This window comes from Rhincodon typus, chromosome 14 (genome assembly GCF_021869965.1).
Source record: "Rhincodon typus isolate 14 chromosome 14, sRhiTyp1.1, whole genome shotgun sequence".
NCBI lineage: Eukaryota > Metazoa > Chordata > Chondrichthyes > Orectolobiformes > Rhincodontidae > Rhincodon > Rhincodon typus.
This window is the reverse complement of record NC_063345.1, coordinates 31405199-31424833: the sequence shown is the minus strand read 5'-3', so window position 1 is coordinate 31424833 and position 19635 is coordinate 31405199. Positions and strand designations below refer to the sequence as shown.

General features: G+C 39.5%; 1 protein-coding gene across 1 annotated transcript in view; it reads right to left on the bottom strand.

The window, feature by feature from the left end:
* The window catches only part of las1l (LAS1 like ribosome biogenesis factor), a 97723-nt gene that overhangs the window by 15472 nt on the left and 62616 nt on the right, over positions 1-19635 (bottom strand). The window contains exons 6-10 of the mRNA XM_048605304.1: positions 18844-18929; positions 16687-16899; positions 15273-15420; positions 10997-11334; positions 5246-5396 (exon numbers count right to left, since the gene is read on the bottom strand). Coding sequence (XP_048461261.1) covers positions 5246-5396; positions 10997-11334; positions 15273-15420; positions 16687-16899; positions 18844-18929 — 936 coding nt within the window. The remainder of the gene's footprint in view (positions 1-5245; positions 5397-10996; positions 11335-15272; positions 15421-16686; positions 16900-18843; positions 18930-19635) is intronic.

Here is a 19635-nt window from a genome sequence, read left to right as displayed (position 1 = left end):
TTGTATATTTGTAGAAGCTATTATACTTCTTGCTAGTTTACTCTCATATTCGAGTTCATTTCTGTCATTTTGTTGATTTCTAAAATTTTTCCATTCACCTGCCTTACCACAAATCTACGCATTATTTCATGCCTTTTCTTTCAAATTGATATTTTTTTAAAAAAGAAAACTTATCCACAGATATTTCAGACCCTACAAAGGGCTGGTCAATGAAATATATGTTTGTTGAAAGCTATGGAGTAGTATCTCCTTAAATTGCTACCACCTTCCCAGGCCACTGTAGCCAACTCTATCTTTAATCCTTCCCAACTACCTTTATTTGAGTTTAAGAGACCAGTTTCAGATCCAAGTTTCTTAACTTTATCTTATTATTACTACACTTGTTTAGAGGATGTTCTCTTATGAAATCATTAATTAGTCCTGTCTCATTAAAAATGGGGACAAAGAAAAACAGGTTTTAATAAACTATTCTGAACACATTAAGAAATTATCTTCAAGTTTACCTCTGCCAATTTGATTTGTCCAATTTATAAGACTAAAACTGCCCATGTTTAGCGCAGCATTCATCTTGCAAGACCCCATTCAGAAACAAGATGGCGACGGAGTAGGACCCTAAGCCGGAGCTCGTCCACTCTCAGTTTCTTTTCTTCATTTTCCTCTTTTCATATTTTTTTCCTCTCTATTTACCTCAACTCCTCAGACAGCTTTGGTGGTGGACAGTCGCGCCAGCACAGACTTGACGGACTCCCAGCCTCGAGGCTAAGCCCAGCACAGACTCCCTGCCATGAGGTAAAGCCCAGAGCTGACTCCCTCTGTCAGGGATGTCCTGCTGAACTTTTACCTTTATTGCTTCATTTTAGTAACCTATACCTAAGATTTTGTACCTAGGTATTTCTGAACCCAAGAAAGTGCCAGAAATTGCAACTTTGTACACTTTTTGCTGTACTCATGTATCCATGAAATTGAGTACTTGTGACAATAAACCTAATTCCAATTATTTCTTCATATATATTCTGTTCTTTATTGTACTCTCTCAATGAGCCTATATACAATTCTTAGCAGTGCTTTCTTTCCCTAATTGATTCTATCGTCAAACTAATTTTTCATCTTGAGCCAAGACTATTTCATATTACTGTATGGAGATCATCCTTCCTTAACAGTACAACGCCAACCCAGTTGAATATTCAGTTCCCAGCCTTTGTCACTTTGCAATTACAGATCTATCTATTTTAAATTTATGTCTTCATTTCATCTAGTTAATGATGAATTATTAATGTTAAGTGAAATCAAATATAGAATCTCTAACACTGCCTTTGACCTCTACCCTTTTTGCTGATGCACTCACTGTTTGCATGCCCTGCCATTTACTGTTACACTCCTGTTATCATTCCCTGCATTAATGCGTTTTTTCTCTCATTACCTTTCTAAATGTGTCATAACGTGAACTCATTCCCACACTCGTCAGTTTAAAGCCCTCCTGGGTAATAGAATCATTACATTGTTTCTAGACGATAAAGAGACTCAATAGGGTGAAAGGCCTATGACAGGTCACATGCAACAATCCAGTCATTCAGGGTTTGAGTGAAGATTTGTAGTTTGGGTGCTGATTGGTTGTGTTGTTTAGTTGCTAGGTGGTGTTTGTGGATGTGGGTTGCTAGTTGTCTGCCCGTTTGTCCCACCTGTTTTGTGCAGTCCCCGCATGGTATCGTATAAACCACATTTGTCCTGTCCATGGTATCTATTGGGTTTTTAACCCTAAGTCAGTTGCTATTTTCATGTGGCTGCCGGTTTGTGCGCTGTCATGATTCCTGGTGGTCTGAGTAGTCTAGCTGTCAGTTCTGAGGTGTTTTTTGTATATGGCATGGTGATTATTGTTTCAGGTTTTGGTGTGTCCTGGTTGTGTTGTCTGTTAGCCAAGCATCTGTGGTTGAAGCTGTGGGAGTATCCATTCCTGGTAAAGACTTTACCAGGTCTGATTCAACGAAATCCACAGCTTCATCTACAGATGTTGAGCCAACAGACACCACAACCAGGACACACCAAAACCTGAAACAATAATCACCACGCCATATACAAAAAACACCTCAGAACTGACAGCTAGACTACTCAGACCACCAGGAATCATGACAGCGCACAAACCGGCAGCCACATGAAAATAGCAACTGACCAGGGTTAAAGACCCAACAGATACCATGAACAGGATGAATGCGGTTTATAAGATACCATGCGGGGACTGCACAAAAGGCTACGTGGCACAAACAGGCAGACAACTAGCAACCCACATCCACGAACACCAGCTAGCAAATAAACAACACGATCCAATGCCCTTGGTTACAATACACAGACGAAAAAAACCATACTTTCAACTTGGACAAAACTATTATCATTGGACAATCCAAACAAAGGACAGCCAGGGAATTCTTGGAGGCTTGGCATTCATCCGCAGACTCCATCAAACACGTTGAATTAGACCCAATATACTGACCATTACAACGCACAGCCGGAACAGGCACCTACTGGAAGCAGCAAAAACCAAACCATATAAATTCAAACCAGCACAATACAACAGCGCTTCACAGGAGGCTCCACAGCACTGAGGATGTCACCTAGCAAGGGGACAGAACTTCTGCGATCAAACCTCCCAGCTCAGCGAACACACCAACATCTACAATCCAGTCATTTACACTGCTGTACTCAGCTTGATCTACAAGTAGATTGCAACAGCCATTCAATTTGAGTTATTGATTGCATTCACTTCTACCAGATTAGTGGCATTAAGCTTCAGTCATTAATGCTAACTATGTTAAAAAGTTCTAGCTCACTGTTTTCCTACATCTCTTGCCTGGGAGCTTAGATCTTAAAATTCCATCACTCATCAAATCTCCCAGTTCAGTATTCTGCCTAACCAAACTCCATCAAGCTGGGTTCCATGTTATTTACTGAATGAAGTCAAAGGCAGTACACAAAACATTATAGTAGTGAAAATGAATATAGCATGGTCAAGACTCCACTGTTCATACATATCACAATGCAAGGAGTTGCAGTACTACTGCTAGTTCAGGTTTAATACAAACGTACAGTTAGCAATGCTTTGTACATTATCTGAAGAGGTAGCATAAATTAAATGTTTGCTTTACATATTCTATTCTGGTCCATATTGAGAACTTTTAAAAGAACTGAATTTCAGTGACTGCCTGGAGGGATCACATGATAAGACTTCAAGCTTTAATGCCTCTTGTAATAAACATACTAAGAACATAAATCTAAAAGCTATTTCCATTAACAACTTCTACTCTGAACTTCAAAGAACATTCCCCCATTTAGCTTCTAAAGCAACTAGAAATTTCTCTGTGGTTATACTTTGCCCTTAAAAAGTTCCAGCTCCATTTAAACCCTCAAACTTGGTCACTTCCATCCAAATATAAGCTCCCAACCACATTCTGTGTGGCTAGCAAGAGATATCGGCTGTCTCTAAGGTTTTTGCAGAATAACTGGTCTGTCAGGTTCAGTTATATCCTTAGGAAACTACTCATTGCAGTAAGTTGAACAAGTGGTTTTTAAGGACACTTGCCCTCTAAAAGCTCACTTCGAGAACAACATGAATCACACAGGCCTTGTATTGACGTATTAATGTTAAGTAGCTATGCTGGGCCCCCTTGTGGCACAGTGGTAATGTCCCTACCCCTGGACTGAAAGGCTTGGGTTCAAGTCCTATCTGTTCCGGAGGTGTGTAATAACATCTCTGAGCAGGTCGATTAGAAAAGTAGGTTAAATAAATTCTGTAATTCAAATTACAGAAATTCACCAAAGATCCTTAGACAGCACCTTCCAAACCCATCTGCCAACGAGAAAGACAAAAGCAGGGGATACATGGGAAGACCACCACCTGTAATTTCCACTCTGAGCCACTTACCAGCCTGACTTGGAAATATATTGACATTCCTTCATTGTCACTGGGTCAAAGTCCTGGAATTCCCTCCCTTAGGGGTTGTGGCTTTACCTATAGCAAATAGACTGCAGCAGTTCCAGAAGGCAGCTCACTGCCACTTTCGAGGCCAACTAGGGACAGGCAATAAAAATGCTGGCTCAGCCAGTGACGCCCACTCTCAAGTCCAAAAACATAATTTTACTGTCTGTAACACTTTTCTACTGATTTTAAAATTAATAAATTTGTTCCATTATTTAAAGCTCAAGCCTACAGTCTAACAGCATTTAACCTTGAAAAGTCGAAGACATGGAAACAGGACTTGGAATGATCCAGCATGATAGGCTAACTTTATGGGCTATAGGAGGTACACTCACAGGAAGCAAGTCGTAACTGACTGGGGTAATGTTTCTCATTGAGTATAATGAAAATATTGGAGTTAAAAACAGAAGACTATAACAAAAATGCTGCAAGTACTGAAGTGCAGGAAATGCATCATCAATTTGCTCTTTAGTTCTCCCAAATACATTAACTCACTCGGAATATCAATTCAACAGCATCTATAGCCCTATGGCACCCAACAACATGCCAAGAAACACGGAAATTGAACAATTTGCTTACACTAATTTGACAATTATTTACTTTAACTATATTACTGATGCATAAATTGAAGACAAAAAGTGTGAGGAGACAATTTTGTGCTGATATTGAAACAATGTCACAAACTGTCACAAGATGCAGTCATTCCTCCATATCCTTGAGGGTTCTGTTCCTGAGAATCGCTGTGAATGATGAAATTTGTAAGTATAGAGCTCGTTAAAAATAGGTTAAAATGGTTACAAATATTGCGGATACATGATTTTTGCCCACAGACATTGATTTTTATTGTTACTTTTATTTTTGCAACAGACAGGCGAATTCACAATTCCTGATTGCACAGATACAGAGAATTTGCTGTAAGGTTTAGAAATGTTATAATGAGATTTTGCATAATAAATACCTCTGTCAGATTATGAAATAATTATTTTTCTAACCAACCTGTTCAGCGACGTTATTACACACCTCTGGAGCAGGTGGGACTTGAACCCGGGCCTCCCCATTCAGGCATAGGGACACTTCCACTGTGCTACATGAGGGCCCCAAATTAGTGGTTTCAGTTATTTTAGCTACCAATACAACAAGGGACCATCATGTTCAAACAAAATACTGCACATTTACCAGCAGGTATGTCTTTAAGCTGCCCACAGTTATTATACCATGTTTCTGGCCACAGATTTCCAAGTTGCTTAATGACAATTGTAATGAAATTTGACCTTTTACCTTAATGCAGGATTAAAATCATCTAAGTTGTCCTCTGTTATTGGCTGATGCAATACAGGCATCAAGGTGTAATTGTCCACCAAGAGGCAATCTGGGTCTTCTTTTTGACCTGGTATTTTACCTAGTGGGTAATCCTTCCATGCAATTTGATCTACAAAGAAAAACGTAACTTTACTATAGGATTTCACTCTTCAATTGCACAAATATTTCACAGAACTGGAAAAAAATACCAATGACAGAAAACTTCACATTAAAAGCTTGGAATTAAAGATACTTCCCCTGGGGAGACGTTCATTTTGTCTTTGAATACACCAACTCTTACTTGACCATTCTATCACAATGTTAGATAAACTTGTGGTATTCTGCAAAGGAGTTAATTTTCATTCAGGCAGTGGATCATCCTCTTTGATTGGGCATGATCTTCGTAATGTAAAAGGACCAGTTAGTCACTCATTAGAGAGACATGACTGATGTGAGTTTGACTTGAAGATCAGCACTCCTCAGACAAGGAGGGAGACCGAGGAGGCAGAACCTTTGTGGTAACATCTTCTAGCATGGGAATCGAACCCACACAATTGATCTAACAGTGTGTTATAGACCAGCCATCCAGTCTACTGAGCTAACCAACTCCTGCCCTCCTCCTTATCACCATATATCAAAAGACATAATTTCTAGAAAGTCACTACACATCAGAGGGGATTGTGACTGATTCATATCCATCCTGTAGGTCTCCCTCCCTCTCTTCAGGGCTTAAAGTGCAATAAGCAAATAATGACCAATAAAAGCGTTAAAGATCTCATCCATGTGTGGATCTAGCATAACGTTTCTTTACTAAATTCCCTACCCTCTATAGGGTCAGGCCATTATGGTATCTCTACCTCTAAATGACAGGGCCAAACACATTCAACTCGAAACAAGAATTGGTTCTCTGTCTGATATCACAAACTGCTTTCTGGACTCATGCAATTAGAAGTGTGAAGTCAAAATTCATCTTCACATTGAAAACCCTCCAACAAGTTCTGTAGCACTACCACCCTGCTAAATGGGATAGATTTCAAATACATCTACCAAATCAAAACTGGTACACAACGTCAAGGATGCCCATCAGCTGCAGCATTATATTCAATTCAATCTTTAACATTAAGGACCTAGACATCCCCTAATTTTTCATTAGCATCAACCTGGGCATAAACACTGGTTCAGTAAAAAGAGTGCAGGAAGGCTTTCCAGGAGCAGTACCAAGCATATCCAAATATTAGGTGTTGAAATGATGAACCTACAACATAGGACTGCTTGCATGCCAAACAGCAGAAACAGCACGTGATAAACAGACCTAAGCAATCTAATGGATCAGATTTAAGCTCTGCAATCCTACCATATCCAAAGATGAGTCTCATAGGCTATTAAACAAATGACAGGAAGTGGTGACTCCACAAATATCCCCATGGTCAAAAAAGAAGAAACCCAGCACAACAGTGCAAAAAAGACAAGGCCGAAGCATTTGCAACTATCTTCAGCCAAAAGTACTGAGTGGATGAGCCATTGTGGCCTCCGCCTGAAGTCCCCAGCATCATAGATGCCAATCTTCAGTCATTTCAATTCACTCCACGCGACATCAAGAAACAGCTGAAGGCTCTGAACCCTAACATTCCAGCAATAGCACTGAAGACTTGGGTCCCAGAAATAGACACGCCCCTAGCCAAGCTGTTCCAGTATAGCTGCAACACTGCCATCTGCCCAGCAAGATGCAACATTGCCCAGGTATCACATCCACAAGGACAAAAATCAACTTAGCGAATTACTAGCCCCTCAGTCTAAACAAAGAACAATACAGCAGAGGAAATTGAGGAAATCAGGAGAGAAAAAAGGATTCGAAAAAGCCTTAGCAGATAAGGTAAAGGATAGTCCAAAGAGATTCTACAAGTTTTTAAAAAAGAGCAACTAGGGAGAGAGCACAGCTCTTTAAAGATCAACTAGGTTGTCTATGTGGGGAATGACAGGAGATGGGAGAGCTATTAAATGAATACTTCGCAGTTTTCACTGTGGAGAAAGAAATGGAGGCTAGAGAACCAGGAAATAAATGTTAACGTCTTGAAAACAGTCAACATTACAGAAGTGGTAGCGCTCGAGGTCTTAAAAGACATGAGTGGATTAATCTCCAGAACGTGATTAAGTGTATCCCATGTGGTGGGAAGTTAGGGAAGAAACTGTAGGGCCCCTAACAGAAATATTTGTATCATCTATAGCTATGGGTGAGGTGTTGGAGGACCGGAGAGTGGTTAATGTTATGCCTTTATTTAAGAAAGGCTGTAAGGAGAAGCCTGGGAACTATAGACTGGTGACAGTCTGACACCAGTGATGGGGATTCTGAGAGATAGGATTTACATTCATTTGAGGCAAGGACTGATTAGGGATAGTCAGCATGGCTATGTGCATGGAAACTCATGTTTCACAAACTCAATCGAGTTTTTTGAGGATGTAACAAAAAGATTGATGAGGGCAGAGCAGTGGATCTTGTCTCAATGGAGTTTAGCAAAGCCTTCGACAAGGTTCTGCACAGTTGATTAATTAGTACAGTTAGATCATATGAGAAACAGGGAAAGCTTGCCAATTGGATACAACATTGGCTTGATGGTAGGAAACAGAGGGTGGTGGTGGAGGGTTGTTTTTGGACTGGGGGCCTGTGACCAGCGATGATCTGCAGGAATCTGTGCTGGGTCCACTTTATTTTGTCATTTATATAAACGATTTGGATGAGAATTTAGGAGGTTGGCCACCAAGACTGTGCTGACACATGTCTTTCTAAATTAAAAATATTTTGCCTCCACGCAGTCCATATCCCCCTATTCATATACCTGTTGAGATGCCTCTTAAATGTTGCTATTGAATCTGCCTCCAACACCACCTCTGGCAGCACATTCCAGGCACTTAGCACCCTCTAAAAATCTTGCCTTTCGCATTTCCTCTAAACATTGCCCCTTTTACCTTAAACCTATCTCCCCTAGTAATTGACACTTCTACCCTCGGAAAAACACATCGACTATCCACACTTCTAAATTTTGTACGGTCGCTCCTCTTACGTCAACATTCAAGAGAAAACAACCCAAGTTTGACCAATCTCTCCTCAGTGAAATATCCTCCAAACCAGGCAACATCCTGGTAAACTGTTACCCTCGCAAAAGCCACACCCTTTGCGTAGAGAGAGTGTTGATCAGAATGGTATACAATATTCCAAACCTGGCCTAATTAACATTCTAGACAATTGCAACATGACTTTTATATGCAACTTTTATATTCTATGTCCTGACCAATGAAGGCAAGCACAATACATGCCTCCCTGACAACCTTATCCACTTGCGTTGCCACTTTCAAGGAACTTTTGACCTGTGTGCCTAGATCTGTGTATTGAAGCTTCTAAGGGTTCTGCCATTTACTGCAGACTTCCACCCTGCATTAGATCTTCCAAAATGCATCATCTTGCATTTGTCTGGATTAAACTCCTTTTGCCATTTTGCGCCCAAGCTTCCAGCCGCTCTACATCCCGATGTATCCTCTGGCAAATCTCCTCATTATTTGCAGCTCCCACAATCTTTGGGTCATCCACAAACTTACTAATCAGGCCACCTACATTCTCCTCCAAATCATTTATGTTTATTACATACAGCAGGGGTCCCAGCACTGATCCCTATGGAATACCAAACAAAAAAGCCAAAGAACTGCAGATGTTGGAAATAAGAAACAAGACAGAAATTGCTGGAAAAACTCAGCAGTCTGGTAGCATCCATGGAGAGATAGCAGAATTAATTTTTCTGATCCAATGGCCCTTCTTCAGAACTGTCCTGTTTTTGTTCCTGTGGAACACCGCTTGTCACAGATCTCTAGTCAGAAAAACACTCTTCCACTGATACTCGCTCTTCTATGACTAAGCCAATGGTGTATCCATATTGCCAGCTCACCGCGAATTTCATCTGACTTTAACTTTTGCATCAGCCTGCCATGAAAGATCTGGTCAAGCACTACATAGACAACATTTACTGCCCCGCCCTCATCAAGCATCTTTATTGCTTCCTCAAAAAACCCAGTCAAGTTTCTGCGACATAACCTTCCCACACAAAGCTATGCTGCTTTTCACTATTAAGTCTATATTTTTCCAAATGTGAGCAAACCCTATCGCTAAGAATCTTCTCCGATAATTTCCCTACCATTAACATACGGCTCACTGGCCTGTAATTTCCCAGATTATCCCTGTTGCCTTTCTTAAACAAGGGAAGAATGCTGGCTTTTCTCCAGTCCTCTGGGACCTCTCCTATGACTAAACAAGATACAAAGAATTCATACAAGGCCCCAGCAATTTCGCCACCTGCTGCCCTCAGCAATCGGGACTAGATCCAATCAGACCTGGGGACTTGTATACCTTAATGCTTTTTAAAAACACCCAACACCTTTTTTATATTGACATGCCCCAGAATATTAACATATCTCTCCCGAGATTCACCAAAAACCACGAAAAAAGATCAATGAGAAAAGGAATAGTGATTTCCAATTAGAAGCAAAACAATTCAGCTCATCCCTTCCCAACACGCCAAAAGAAATTACTCTAAGTTGAGAACAGTTCCAAAGATTTTCTCAATACTGTCACATCCTTCATGTGCAAAAGCAGTTGATATTGGCAGACCACCTGACCACAAATAGTATCACAGCCAATTCAATCCTGTCCTCCTTCATCTGACATACACAGATTCTGGTGTCAGTCAGCAGACAATCAGAATCAGAAGGCCTAGGTGATGTCTTTCCTTCTAATCCAAAAAGTGCCCTAATCCACTGGACAAGCACAGTGCCAGATAGCTGTCCTGTCTAAAATCACTGAATTCAGCCCAAATCAAAAATACTTGAAGGTCTAGCTCAGTTTATGATTTTAATACTATACCGTGCAGTATCTTTTACTCATTCAGCATGGGAGAAGTCAAATTAATATTTCAAATGATATAAATAGGGAGGCTTATTTCCTTTTAATGAAATCTTGTGTTGTCTGTTTGCTCCCAGTGTTAAAAAAAGCTTCAACATAATTACTGAAGTAATTATTTGTGAAATAAAGTGTCTAATTTAGTTGGCCATATATTTTGATTAGCCTTGCAAGGAAGAATTTACACTTCTGATTTCCATTTAAATCAGCGTCAAAATAGAGTCATTTCCAACAACAGACTTGTTACAGCAACAAACTGTATTTGCTAAAAGAACATAACCTATGATTAGGATGAAATTGGTCTCTTTTCACTACATAGATTTAAGTTTTAAATCCAGCAATTAAGTCAATGGCTCATTAGTTGGTGAAATTATTAAATTGGTATCAAGTAAGAACATGTCAACATCACTTGAATTTAATTTTCTTTGGAAACACTGCTTAAATGTTTACATAAAATTCCATTGTGACTTACTTTACTGCAGTTATTAATTATTTAAACTGAATAAATTCAGCAATCATTTTCTGAAAAATGTGCCTCTGGGACATCTCAATCTCAGAGGCTACTGACATGGAAACTACAAAAAAACAGTAGAACTGCTCTTGGGAGATTGATGCTGACAGTTTGCATCATATATTCCATACAATACTCAACCAAAGAATTTTTAATGCAGTAGCTAGGTACCTAAACTTGTTTCACCAGAATGTGTAAGTGTAAAAGCTACAAAAAGTGGAACCATTTTAAATATCAGCATTAACTTGAATAGAAGTTTTTCGAAATACTAGCATACCTGTGCATATCTGCCACACTGACCCCTCCAGTGCTTGAATCTTTTCAGACAACATCTCAAGATTGACTGTTTGTGCCATTTCCTCACCAGAGGTGGGGATCATCAATGGCTCAATGTTCTTTCTAAACTCCATGTGCGCCATATCAGTCAACTCATTTGGAGACTCAATTCCACTCTTCAGTTGGAGATTTTCCACAGTGTACACTGGTAACTGGCCATGGCCAACAGGAAAGTCAGAAACACTGAAAGATCCTGGCTCCTGAATATATATAGAACACAGCTGGAGCAGTTTCTGTTGTGTGGAAATGGGTAATGGAGAGTCCATATCAGTTAAAATCCTGAAATTGCACAATAAAAAAGTCAGGTTTTATTTAGGTTGCATCTGTATTTTGTATAAAAAGATACGTAGCTCAAAATCCAGCAGACCTTTGTTGATCTGTTCTACAAGAGTTCCAGTCAATAACAGAAGTCAGACAAATTGCTAATAAGGAATATAAACTCATGAGTAAGATTGGAACCATAAAACAAGGAAAGAGTTAAAATATTTATGTTTCCAAGGAAAGGGATATCACAATATAAAATGTCATAAACCAAGACTTACTTTCAAGTAAAACCTGTCATAATAAGGATTGCTTTGATGTGTAACACTATATTAATCAATTTTACACCTAATATTAACCACAGAAGGCAATTCAACACATTGTGCTAACTAACTCCTCTAAAATAAACTACACTTGTTCCCTTCTGACTACACCATTACTCCCCCCAAAAATTTCACCTGGCTCCTTTCGCTTTAAAATTGAAAACTGACATCCTCCAATTCTCAAGAACAAGAAAAACATCTCTTTCCCTATTTACTAAATCAAAATCCCCAATTTCAAGCATCTCTCTCAGATCCTCTTTTAATTTAGTTGATTGGTAATACAGAACTCAAGTACTACTGAAAAGAACAATGAGTTGTCAAAGCTGTTCACCTTGCACTCATCAGGACACATGCAAGAATAACTATTTCAAAAAAGCCACAATTCATACTTCATGAGAAAGGGGTGTTAACTATTGGTCAAGATATTGCTGTGAAGAAAGCACTGGTGAGCTTGCCTCCTATATTTTATTTAAATTCAAGAAAGGTGCAATAGTTGAACATGCTCTTGCTGACAACAAAATGGCATCTGAGGCATTTTAGCAAACAACTTTTGAAAGTTTATCTTCTGCGTTTCTTTTATCAATGTCTTTTTTTTTTAAAAGTACTCCTAAATTTGCATTTAACATTTAATTAAAACATTGGGGGTCTTTGTACTGCTCATCTCCCCGACCGGTGAAGTAAAATTTCACTACCACCTACAACATGCTGTGGGCAGTATCTACAGGTTGAAAGTGGGATTTCCATCCCTCAATTGGCAGAAGATCTGACAGTTCGGAGACAGCTGTCAAAGATTGACCGGCAGCTCCAAAAGTTCTGGCAGCTACAGAATTTAGTAGTAGGCACTGCCAGGACTGCAGGCAAGCTCATGAAGGCAACAGCTATGGAACCTAGAGAGAAGAAAGGCAGTATTGGATCAGGAGAGATTGGCCTCCTAAAAGAGGAGGTATTGGGTTATTTTCATCATCATAGAATCCCTACAATGTGGAAACAGGTCCTTCGGCCAAACAAGTCCACACCAAACCTCAGAGCATCCCACCCAGACCCATCCCCCTATAACCCACCTAATCTACACCTCCCTGAACACTACAGGCAATTTAGCCTGGCCAATCCACCCTAACCTGCACACCTTTGGACTGTGGGAGGAAACCGGAGCACCCGGAGGAAACCCATGCTGACACGGGGAGAATGTGCAAACTCCACACAGTCGCCCGAGGCAGGAATCGAACCCAGGTCCCTGGCGTTGTGAGGCAGCAGTGCTAACCACTGTGCCACCTTGAAGTATTTTGAAGTACTGGTGGATAGTAAGGAAAGGAGTCGATCTTCTCTGGGGTGCCTCTAATGGGTAAATGACCCTCCAACCTTTCAAACATAGTACCCCTAACGTGGTGCCACTATTTAAGAAAGGTGGTAAGGAAAAGCCTACAAACTATAGACTGGTGAGCCTGACGTCAGTGGTGAGTAAGTTGTTGGAGAGAATCCTGAGGGACAGGTTGGAAAGGCAAGGACTGGTTAGGGATAGTCAAAATGGTTTTGTGCATGAGAAGTCACGTCTTACTAATTTAATTGAGTTTTTGGAAGAAATAACAAAGAGAATTGACGAGGCAGAACGGTCAATGGGATTGATATGGACTTCAGTAAAGCATTTGACAAGGTTCCTCATGGTAGACTGGTTAGCAAGGTTAGATCACATGAAACAGAGGGAGAACTAGCTATTTGGATATAGAACTGGCTCACAGGTAGAAGACAGAGGGTGGTGGTAGAGGTTTGCTTTTTTGGAGGCCTGTGACCAGTGGTGTGCCACAAGGCTCGGTGCTGGGTCTACTGCTTTCTGTCATTTATATAAATGATTTGGGTGCTAACACAGGAGGTATGGTTAGTACGTTTGCAGATGACACCAAAATTGGAGGTGCAGTGGACAGCAAAAGTGGCTCAGAGTACAATGGGATCTTGATCAGATAGGCCAATGGAATGAGGAGTGGCAGATGGAGTTTAATTTAGATAAATGTGAGGTGCTGCATTTTGGAAAGGCAAATCAGGGCAGGACTTATACAGTTAATGGTAAGGTCCTGGGGAGTGTTGCTGAACAAAGAGACCTTGAAGTGCAGGTTCACAGTTCCTTGTAAATGGAGCAGCAGGTAGACAGGATAGTGAAGGCGGCATTTAGTAAGCTTGCATTGAATGTAGGAGTTGGGAAGTAATGTTGCAGCTGTAAAGGACATTGGTTAGCCCACTATTGGAATACTGCATGCAATTCCGGTCTCCCTGCTTTAGGGAGCGAGTTGTAAAACTTGAAAGGGTTCAGAAAAGATTTACAAGGATGTTGCCAGGTTTGGAGAATTTGAGCTATAGGGAGAGGGTGAATAGACCTCGGGTATTTTCCCTGGAGCATCAGAGGCCAAGAGGTGACCATATAGAGGTTTATAAAATCATGAGGGGCATGGATAGGGTAAATAGACAAGGTATTTTCCTGGGTTGGGAGAGTCCAAGACTAAAGGGCATAGGTTTAACATGAGAGGGACTTAAGAGGCAACTTCTTCACGCAGAAGATGGTGCAAGTATGGAACGAGCTGCCAGACGAAGTGGTGGAGGCTGATACAATTACAATATTTAAAAGGCATCTAGATGGGTATATGAATAGGAATGGTTTAGACGGATACGGACCAAATGCTGGCAAATGGGACTAGACTTATTTAGGATATCTGGTAGGCATGGATGAGTTGGACCAAAGGATCTGTTTCTGTGCTGTACATCTCTATGACTCTATTTTTAAAACTTTGAAAACGAAACAGGGTACCTCAGCCAACTGGCTTCCTTGTACGTCAACTGGACTTTTAAGAAGCTCAATGGATCCTTAATTATTATTTACATATGGTGGGCAGTCCCCACCCATCCTCAATATTAAGGGGTCAAGTTCACAACTGAGTGTAAAAGTGGCTAGACACCCACCCTATTTTACATATACCTGGTCGGGGTATTTAACAATACCCAGCCTACTGTTTATCACCTTCTACATTTTTGAACAAAGCTATTCAATTGGTAACCAACCAGCTCTCCAGCATAACTTCCACGTGCAAACGGACATTTGAAAGATTTTAAGTCACCTCTCAAAGACAATAACCAGCAAGTCCCACATCCTGAAGATAAAACAACTTTTTTTTGTTATTTCATCCTGTTGCCCCTCAGCATTTTACAAAGCTTCAATCAGAGCAAGTATATTTTTCACTTCAGAGAGCCATCATCTTTTTCAGTACTATTTCCTTAACAATTGTTCTACCTATTCAATTCCAATTCCTTTCCTTGTACTCTTTTATTCTCATTACCAGAGTGTTTTATGCAAAGCATTGATTATGTATCTCAGCCAAGTACTCATTCTTTCTTTCCCTCATCATTATGTCCTTCTGTTACTTCTTTGAATTTTTAAAAAGTGCTTTACAAACTCCCTTCAACTTGCATTCCAGGCTGTCACCTTACTCTTCTGTTCCCTCTTCCCCTTAATATTTTTGTATCCCTTCTACATTCAGGATAATCTCCTTTTGTATTATTAGTTTGGATTTAAATTTGCCTGCGACAGGAACTCACTGGTGCATCACCATTATTTGTTACACACAGGAATCAAGAGCAAGTTATACTGACTGCTGAAGAAGATGAGGTGTAGCCTGGCATGGTGCAGCAAGACAGCTTTCTAGAAGATCGTGCCAGTCCAGTGGACATTGAAATAAAAACAACTGCCACATGCTTCTTTTTATTTTCTGGCTGCGTGGTAAACCTTTCAATCTTTTTCCTACAAAGACATTAAAAATATAAATTGAACAGAATGAATTCCTTAAACTTTTAAAAGAAAACCATAAACCTCTAGAACATTTTCCCGTTAAAACTGAGATATCAAGTGGAAATCCTCGCTTTTGTGAGCAAATGTATTACTTTACATTTGCAAGTTGTTAGAAAAGGGAAGCGAGCATTACTTATATTTCAAAACATTAACACGCCATGCAAGTTGCCTCGGAGATATGTTCAAGTTTCTAGTGCAGCTATTTTCCAGTGTAATTTGACACCAAAGTACTGTGTGTTCTCTATTATGTGCTCAGCAGTTCAATCTCTTGTTAGTCCTTCCACTTTACAAATCATAAGATTCCCTGTGGTAACAAATGGCCTAGTTGAAGCTTCAATCCTGTAGAATTATTGTTCAGAGTATTCAAAAGCCCTAGGATTTTCACACTGTGAGCAAGTCATTTTAAATTTCAAGTTTATATACACTTAATGTATTCTAACAATAATAAAGCAACTTGGATGTCACAATTTAACCGTAACTACATATAAACTTGGACAGCACAAAAAAATCAAAAACCATTTCCCTGCTATTTAGCTTCATGCGAAACACAGACGTCTCTAAAATGACATTCTCCCACAAAAAATTCGATATATTATTTGACTATTTTCTTTCCGGTCCCTATTGATACTGCCTGTATCAAAAGAAAATGCAGTCAGGAATTAATTCCTAATGTTAATCAACTCCAAATCATTCCAAAAATTGAGTCAATTAACTCAAGCAATACGAAAACTGATAGTTGCGCAATTTCTGCTTCCTCCTTATCCATAATGCCACTACGATAAAGAAATTTTCTAAGGTTACGGCAAAAAGTTCAGCACTTCGGCCAAGTAGCCATTATTCATGAGTAAGCTCATTAATTGATTGTTCTTGGTGGCATCACAGACTAAGAAAATTCTGTTCTTAGATGATGCCTATACAGACATTTTCCAGCTAAAGTTACTGAATAGCAAACATGACCCAATTGCCCTTCTCTAGCCAAGGAACATAGATCCCAATTGTAACAGACCACTACATTGAAGATTCAGTAACTCAGCAGAGATTGGAATTCAATCCTGAATTTTCTGATTGTATGAATCAATTAAAAGGTAAAGACACTTGAATGAGCAACTGGATGCTTGGAGGGGAATGCAGAAATGTGGGGAAGGGTGACTGGTGATGAACAGAACAAGAAAGAAGAAACCACGTTCTATTGCAATTTAGAAACAGTAAGTAAATTACCTGCTTTTGCATTGGCTGCAAGTATCTCTGTGATCCAGCCCGTAACATACTGTATCCTCAGGCCTGAGGTGTCACAGCAAAGCTTCAGTTCAGCAAACAGCTTTTCTAGCAGCACTGGTGTGAAATATCGAGTGTGGAGGCACTTAAAAAGAGGCTGCCAGAAGCGACAGAACGTTCGAGGAATTCCAGGATTTGACAAATCTACAAACTCTCCTTCAACAAAAAACATTGTTACAGTGACATAAAATTGAAAAGTCATAAACTTAAATGTATAGATTAAAGAAATATAAAATGAGGCACATCTTAATTTTGCACTGTTTTCCTGCTCTTCATTCTAACACTGGGTTTGTATAAATTTAGGGGAATTCTTTGAAAGTACCACAAAATATTCTATCATAATGTAAAGGACATGAAATAAATGACTTATAGAAATAATCTGTGCATTTATGTATTACTCATTTCAAGACATGGAAAAAGTTTAAGCACCAAGAAGATTTATTCAATTCTGAACAATTTACATAATAGACATTTTACAAGCCAAACAATTTAACATAAGAAAAGCAAGAAAGTTTTGCCAACACAACCCTATTACATTACCAACAAACCACACCGAAATCTGTTCATGAAATTTTGTTCCCTGTGCACGTCATCCTATAGTACTGAACCAAATAATCAATCAGTCTTTAAAACCTTTGTAGTTGGTACGTTATGGAAAAAAAACAGAGCTCCAACCTAAACGTAATGGACATGCAGGTTCACATTTTCAAGAAATATTATTAGACAAAGATCAGGAGCAGAAGACCTGATTGGTTTTCTTCTCCGTAGTTCAGAACTTTAAGCTCATCAGTAATAGTAATTAGCAAAGAACAGCACAGACTGTCTTCTTCTAAACAGCATACATGTTAATGACATTGTATCATACCTCCACCCACTGAACCCAAGTGGGGGCAGCCACTAAAGTAATTCAGACCACTGAGTTGGTGTCAGCATTCTGTAGAATAATTCAAATCAATTCCATTCCCTGTTCTACCCCGGAACCCAAATGTTTACTTCCGTCATCTAATTTCCTTCAAGAATCATTGTCTCTACTTCAACCAGATGTGGCCTGCATTCTGTTCTGTTACCCTGATGTACTTGTGTAAGGTAGGATTCGTCTGCACAGTAGGCAAAAATACTTTTCACAGTATCTGGTTACATGTGATCCTAATAAATCAAACCAAAACAGGAGTTCCTTCAGCATTCTGCATTTGTTATAGATTTACAGTATCTGTAGTATTTCACTTTTGTTTAACTTCCTCTTCATTTCCACAGTCAACTCACTGCATTTTATTTGTTTTTTGGCTGAAGAACATAGCTGGCATGCATCACGTACATTTTTTTGTTTCATCACATCCAACATGCTATCCAAGGAGCCTTGGTTTTGGCTCACCCCTTTAGATACATTCCAACAAGAAACACCTTCCCCTTAAAAGATCACCCATCATTCAGTTACAGCATTTCCTATCAGGCTTTGGTCCCATGTCTACCTTGGAGACAGCCCTTCTCATTACCTTGAAGCCTGTTCTCTTACAAAAGATTGGTTTAGGTAGTTTCTTGATCTACTATACTGCGAACCTAAATCTTATTAGACAATGATCATGCTTAACCTCTATGGGCATTTGGCCCACCACACCCCAGCATCAGATGCAGCAATAACTCCTCAATAGATTATGTAAGAACACACTGGTCTCGGAAGTTCTGCTAAACAAAGTTCCAAAATTCTTCTGTCTCCTTTTTATGTAAGTTAATCAATAGCACAACTCAATATTTGTGCCTTCCCTGTTGACTGCTCCCCTATTCTGCGCTCTCTCATTATATTTGAGGCTAAATAAACCCCAAAAATGGTTAAAACATACTTTACTCTTTCACAATGCTAACCAAATTGGTCTGGTCTTGTCTCTATCCTTCATTTTGTATCGCTTACTTATAAAGCACCCGGTCTTCACCATTTAATTCGCATTTCCATTGCTGGCAAAACATCATATTCCTAGATAGCTATTTAAACTTGTAGCTCACCATTCATCAATTAATTTCTGATAGAATTTAGTGCATATTTCGCCTTAATGTAATATTGTGCTCCTATTTTAGCATAATATGCAATTAAATCTATTGTGTTACCTGGGCAGTCAATGTTTAAAAATTTCAGCTGCTCCTCCGTTGGAATAAGGAACCCATCATCCAGAAGTATATCCACCACCAGCTCTCTGTAAAGTTTCAAAAAACTATGTTACAAACATAGTTTCCATTAAGTCAAATTGTTCAGAGGAAAAAGGAAAGTTTCCATAAACTGACCATGTCTCTTCTACAAAGTGAAATGGGCGGCATGCCACAAGACGACAATTACCCTGATCCACACACAGAAAACTACGTGGGCTACCCACCATATTTTCCTTGCAATTCTAAAAGGCAGAGCAACACAATCAGACCATCTCATTCAGGCTAGAATTAAGAACATAATTCATTTTAATACAGACACAAACACAAATGCAACTCAATTTCTAACTTTCACAGAGTGCTTTACATTTTTCTGAAACAAGTAGAATCTAAAAACCATTCTAGTTTGTTCTAAATATTTTAACAAGTCTTTGTTGAGTCACTTTGGGATTCACTCTACATCAGATCATTCCTTAGCAGGCAAGGCCACGTACTAGTGACGAGTTTTTGTCTCATCCAAAATCTCCTGCTCTTCTTATCTTCACTGATCTGTCCTTTCTACTGCAAAACACGCACAGGAACAATTTCTGGTAGATTTTTTTAGCAACCTGCTTCAACATCAGGATCTATTCTAGAGTGCCAAACACCACAACTCACGCCAATTGTGCGCTCTAAACAGCCTACAACGCTCCAGCACTACAATTAACTTTCTGTATACTGTTTTGCTTCTCTGCTTTTCATCCCCATTGCAACCTC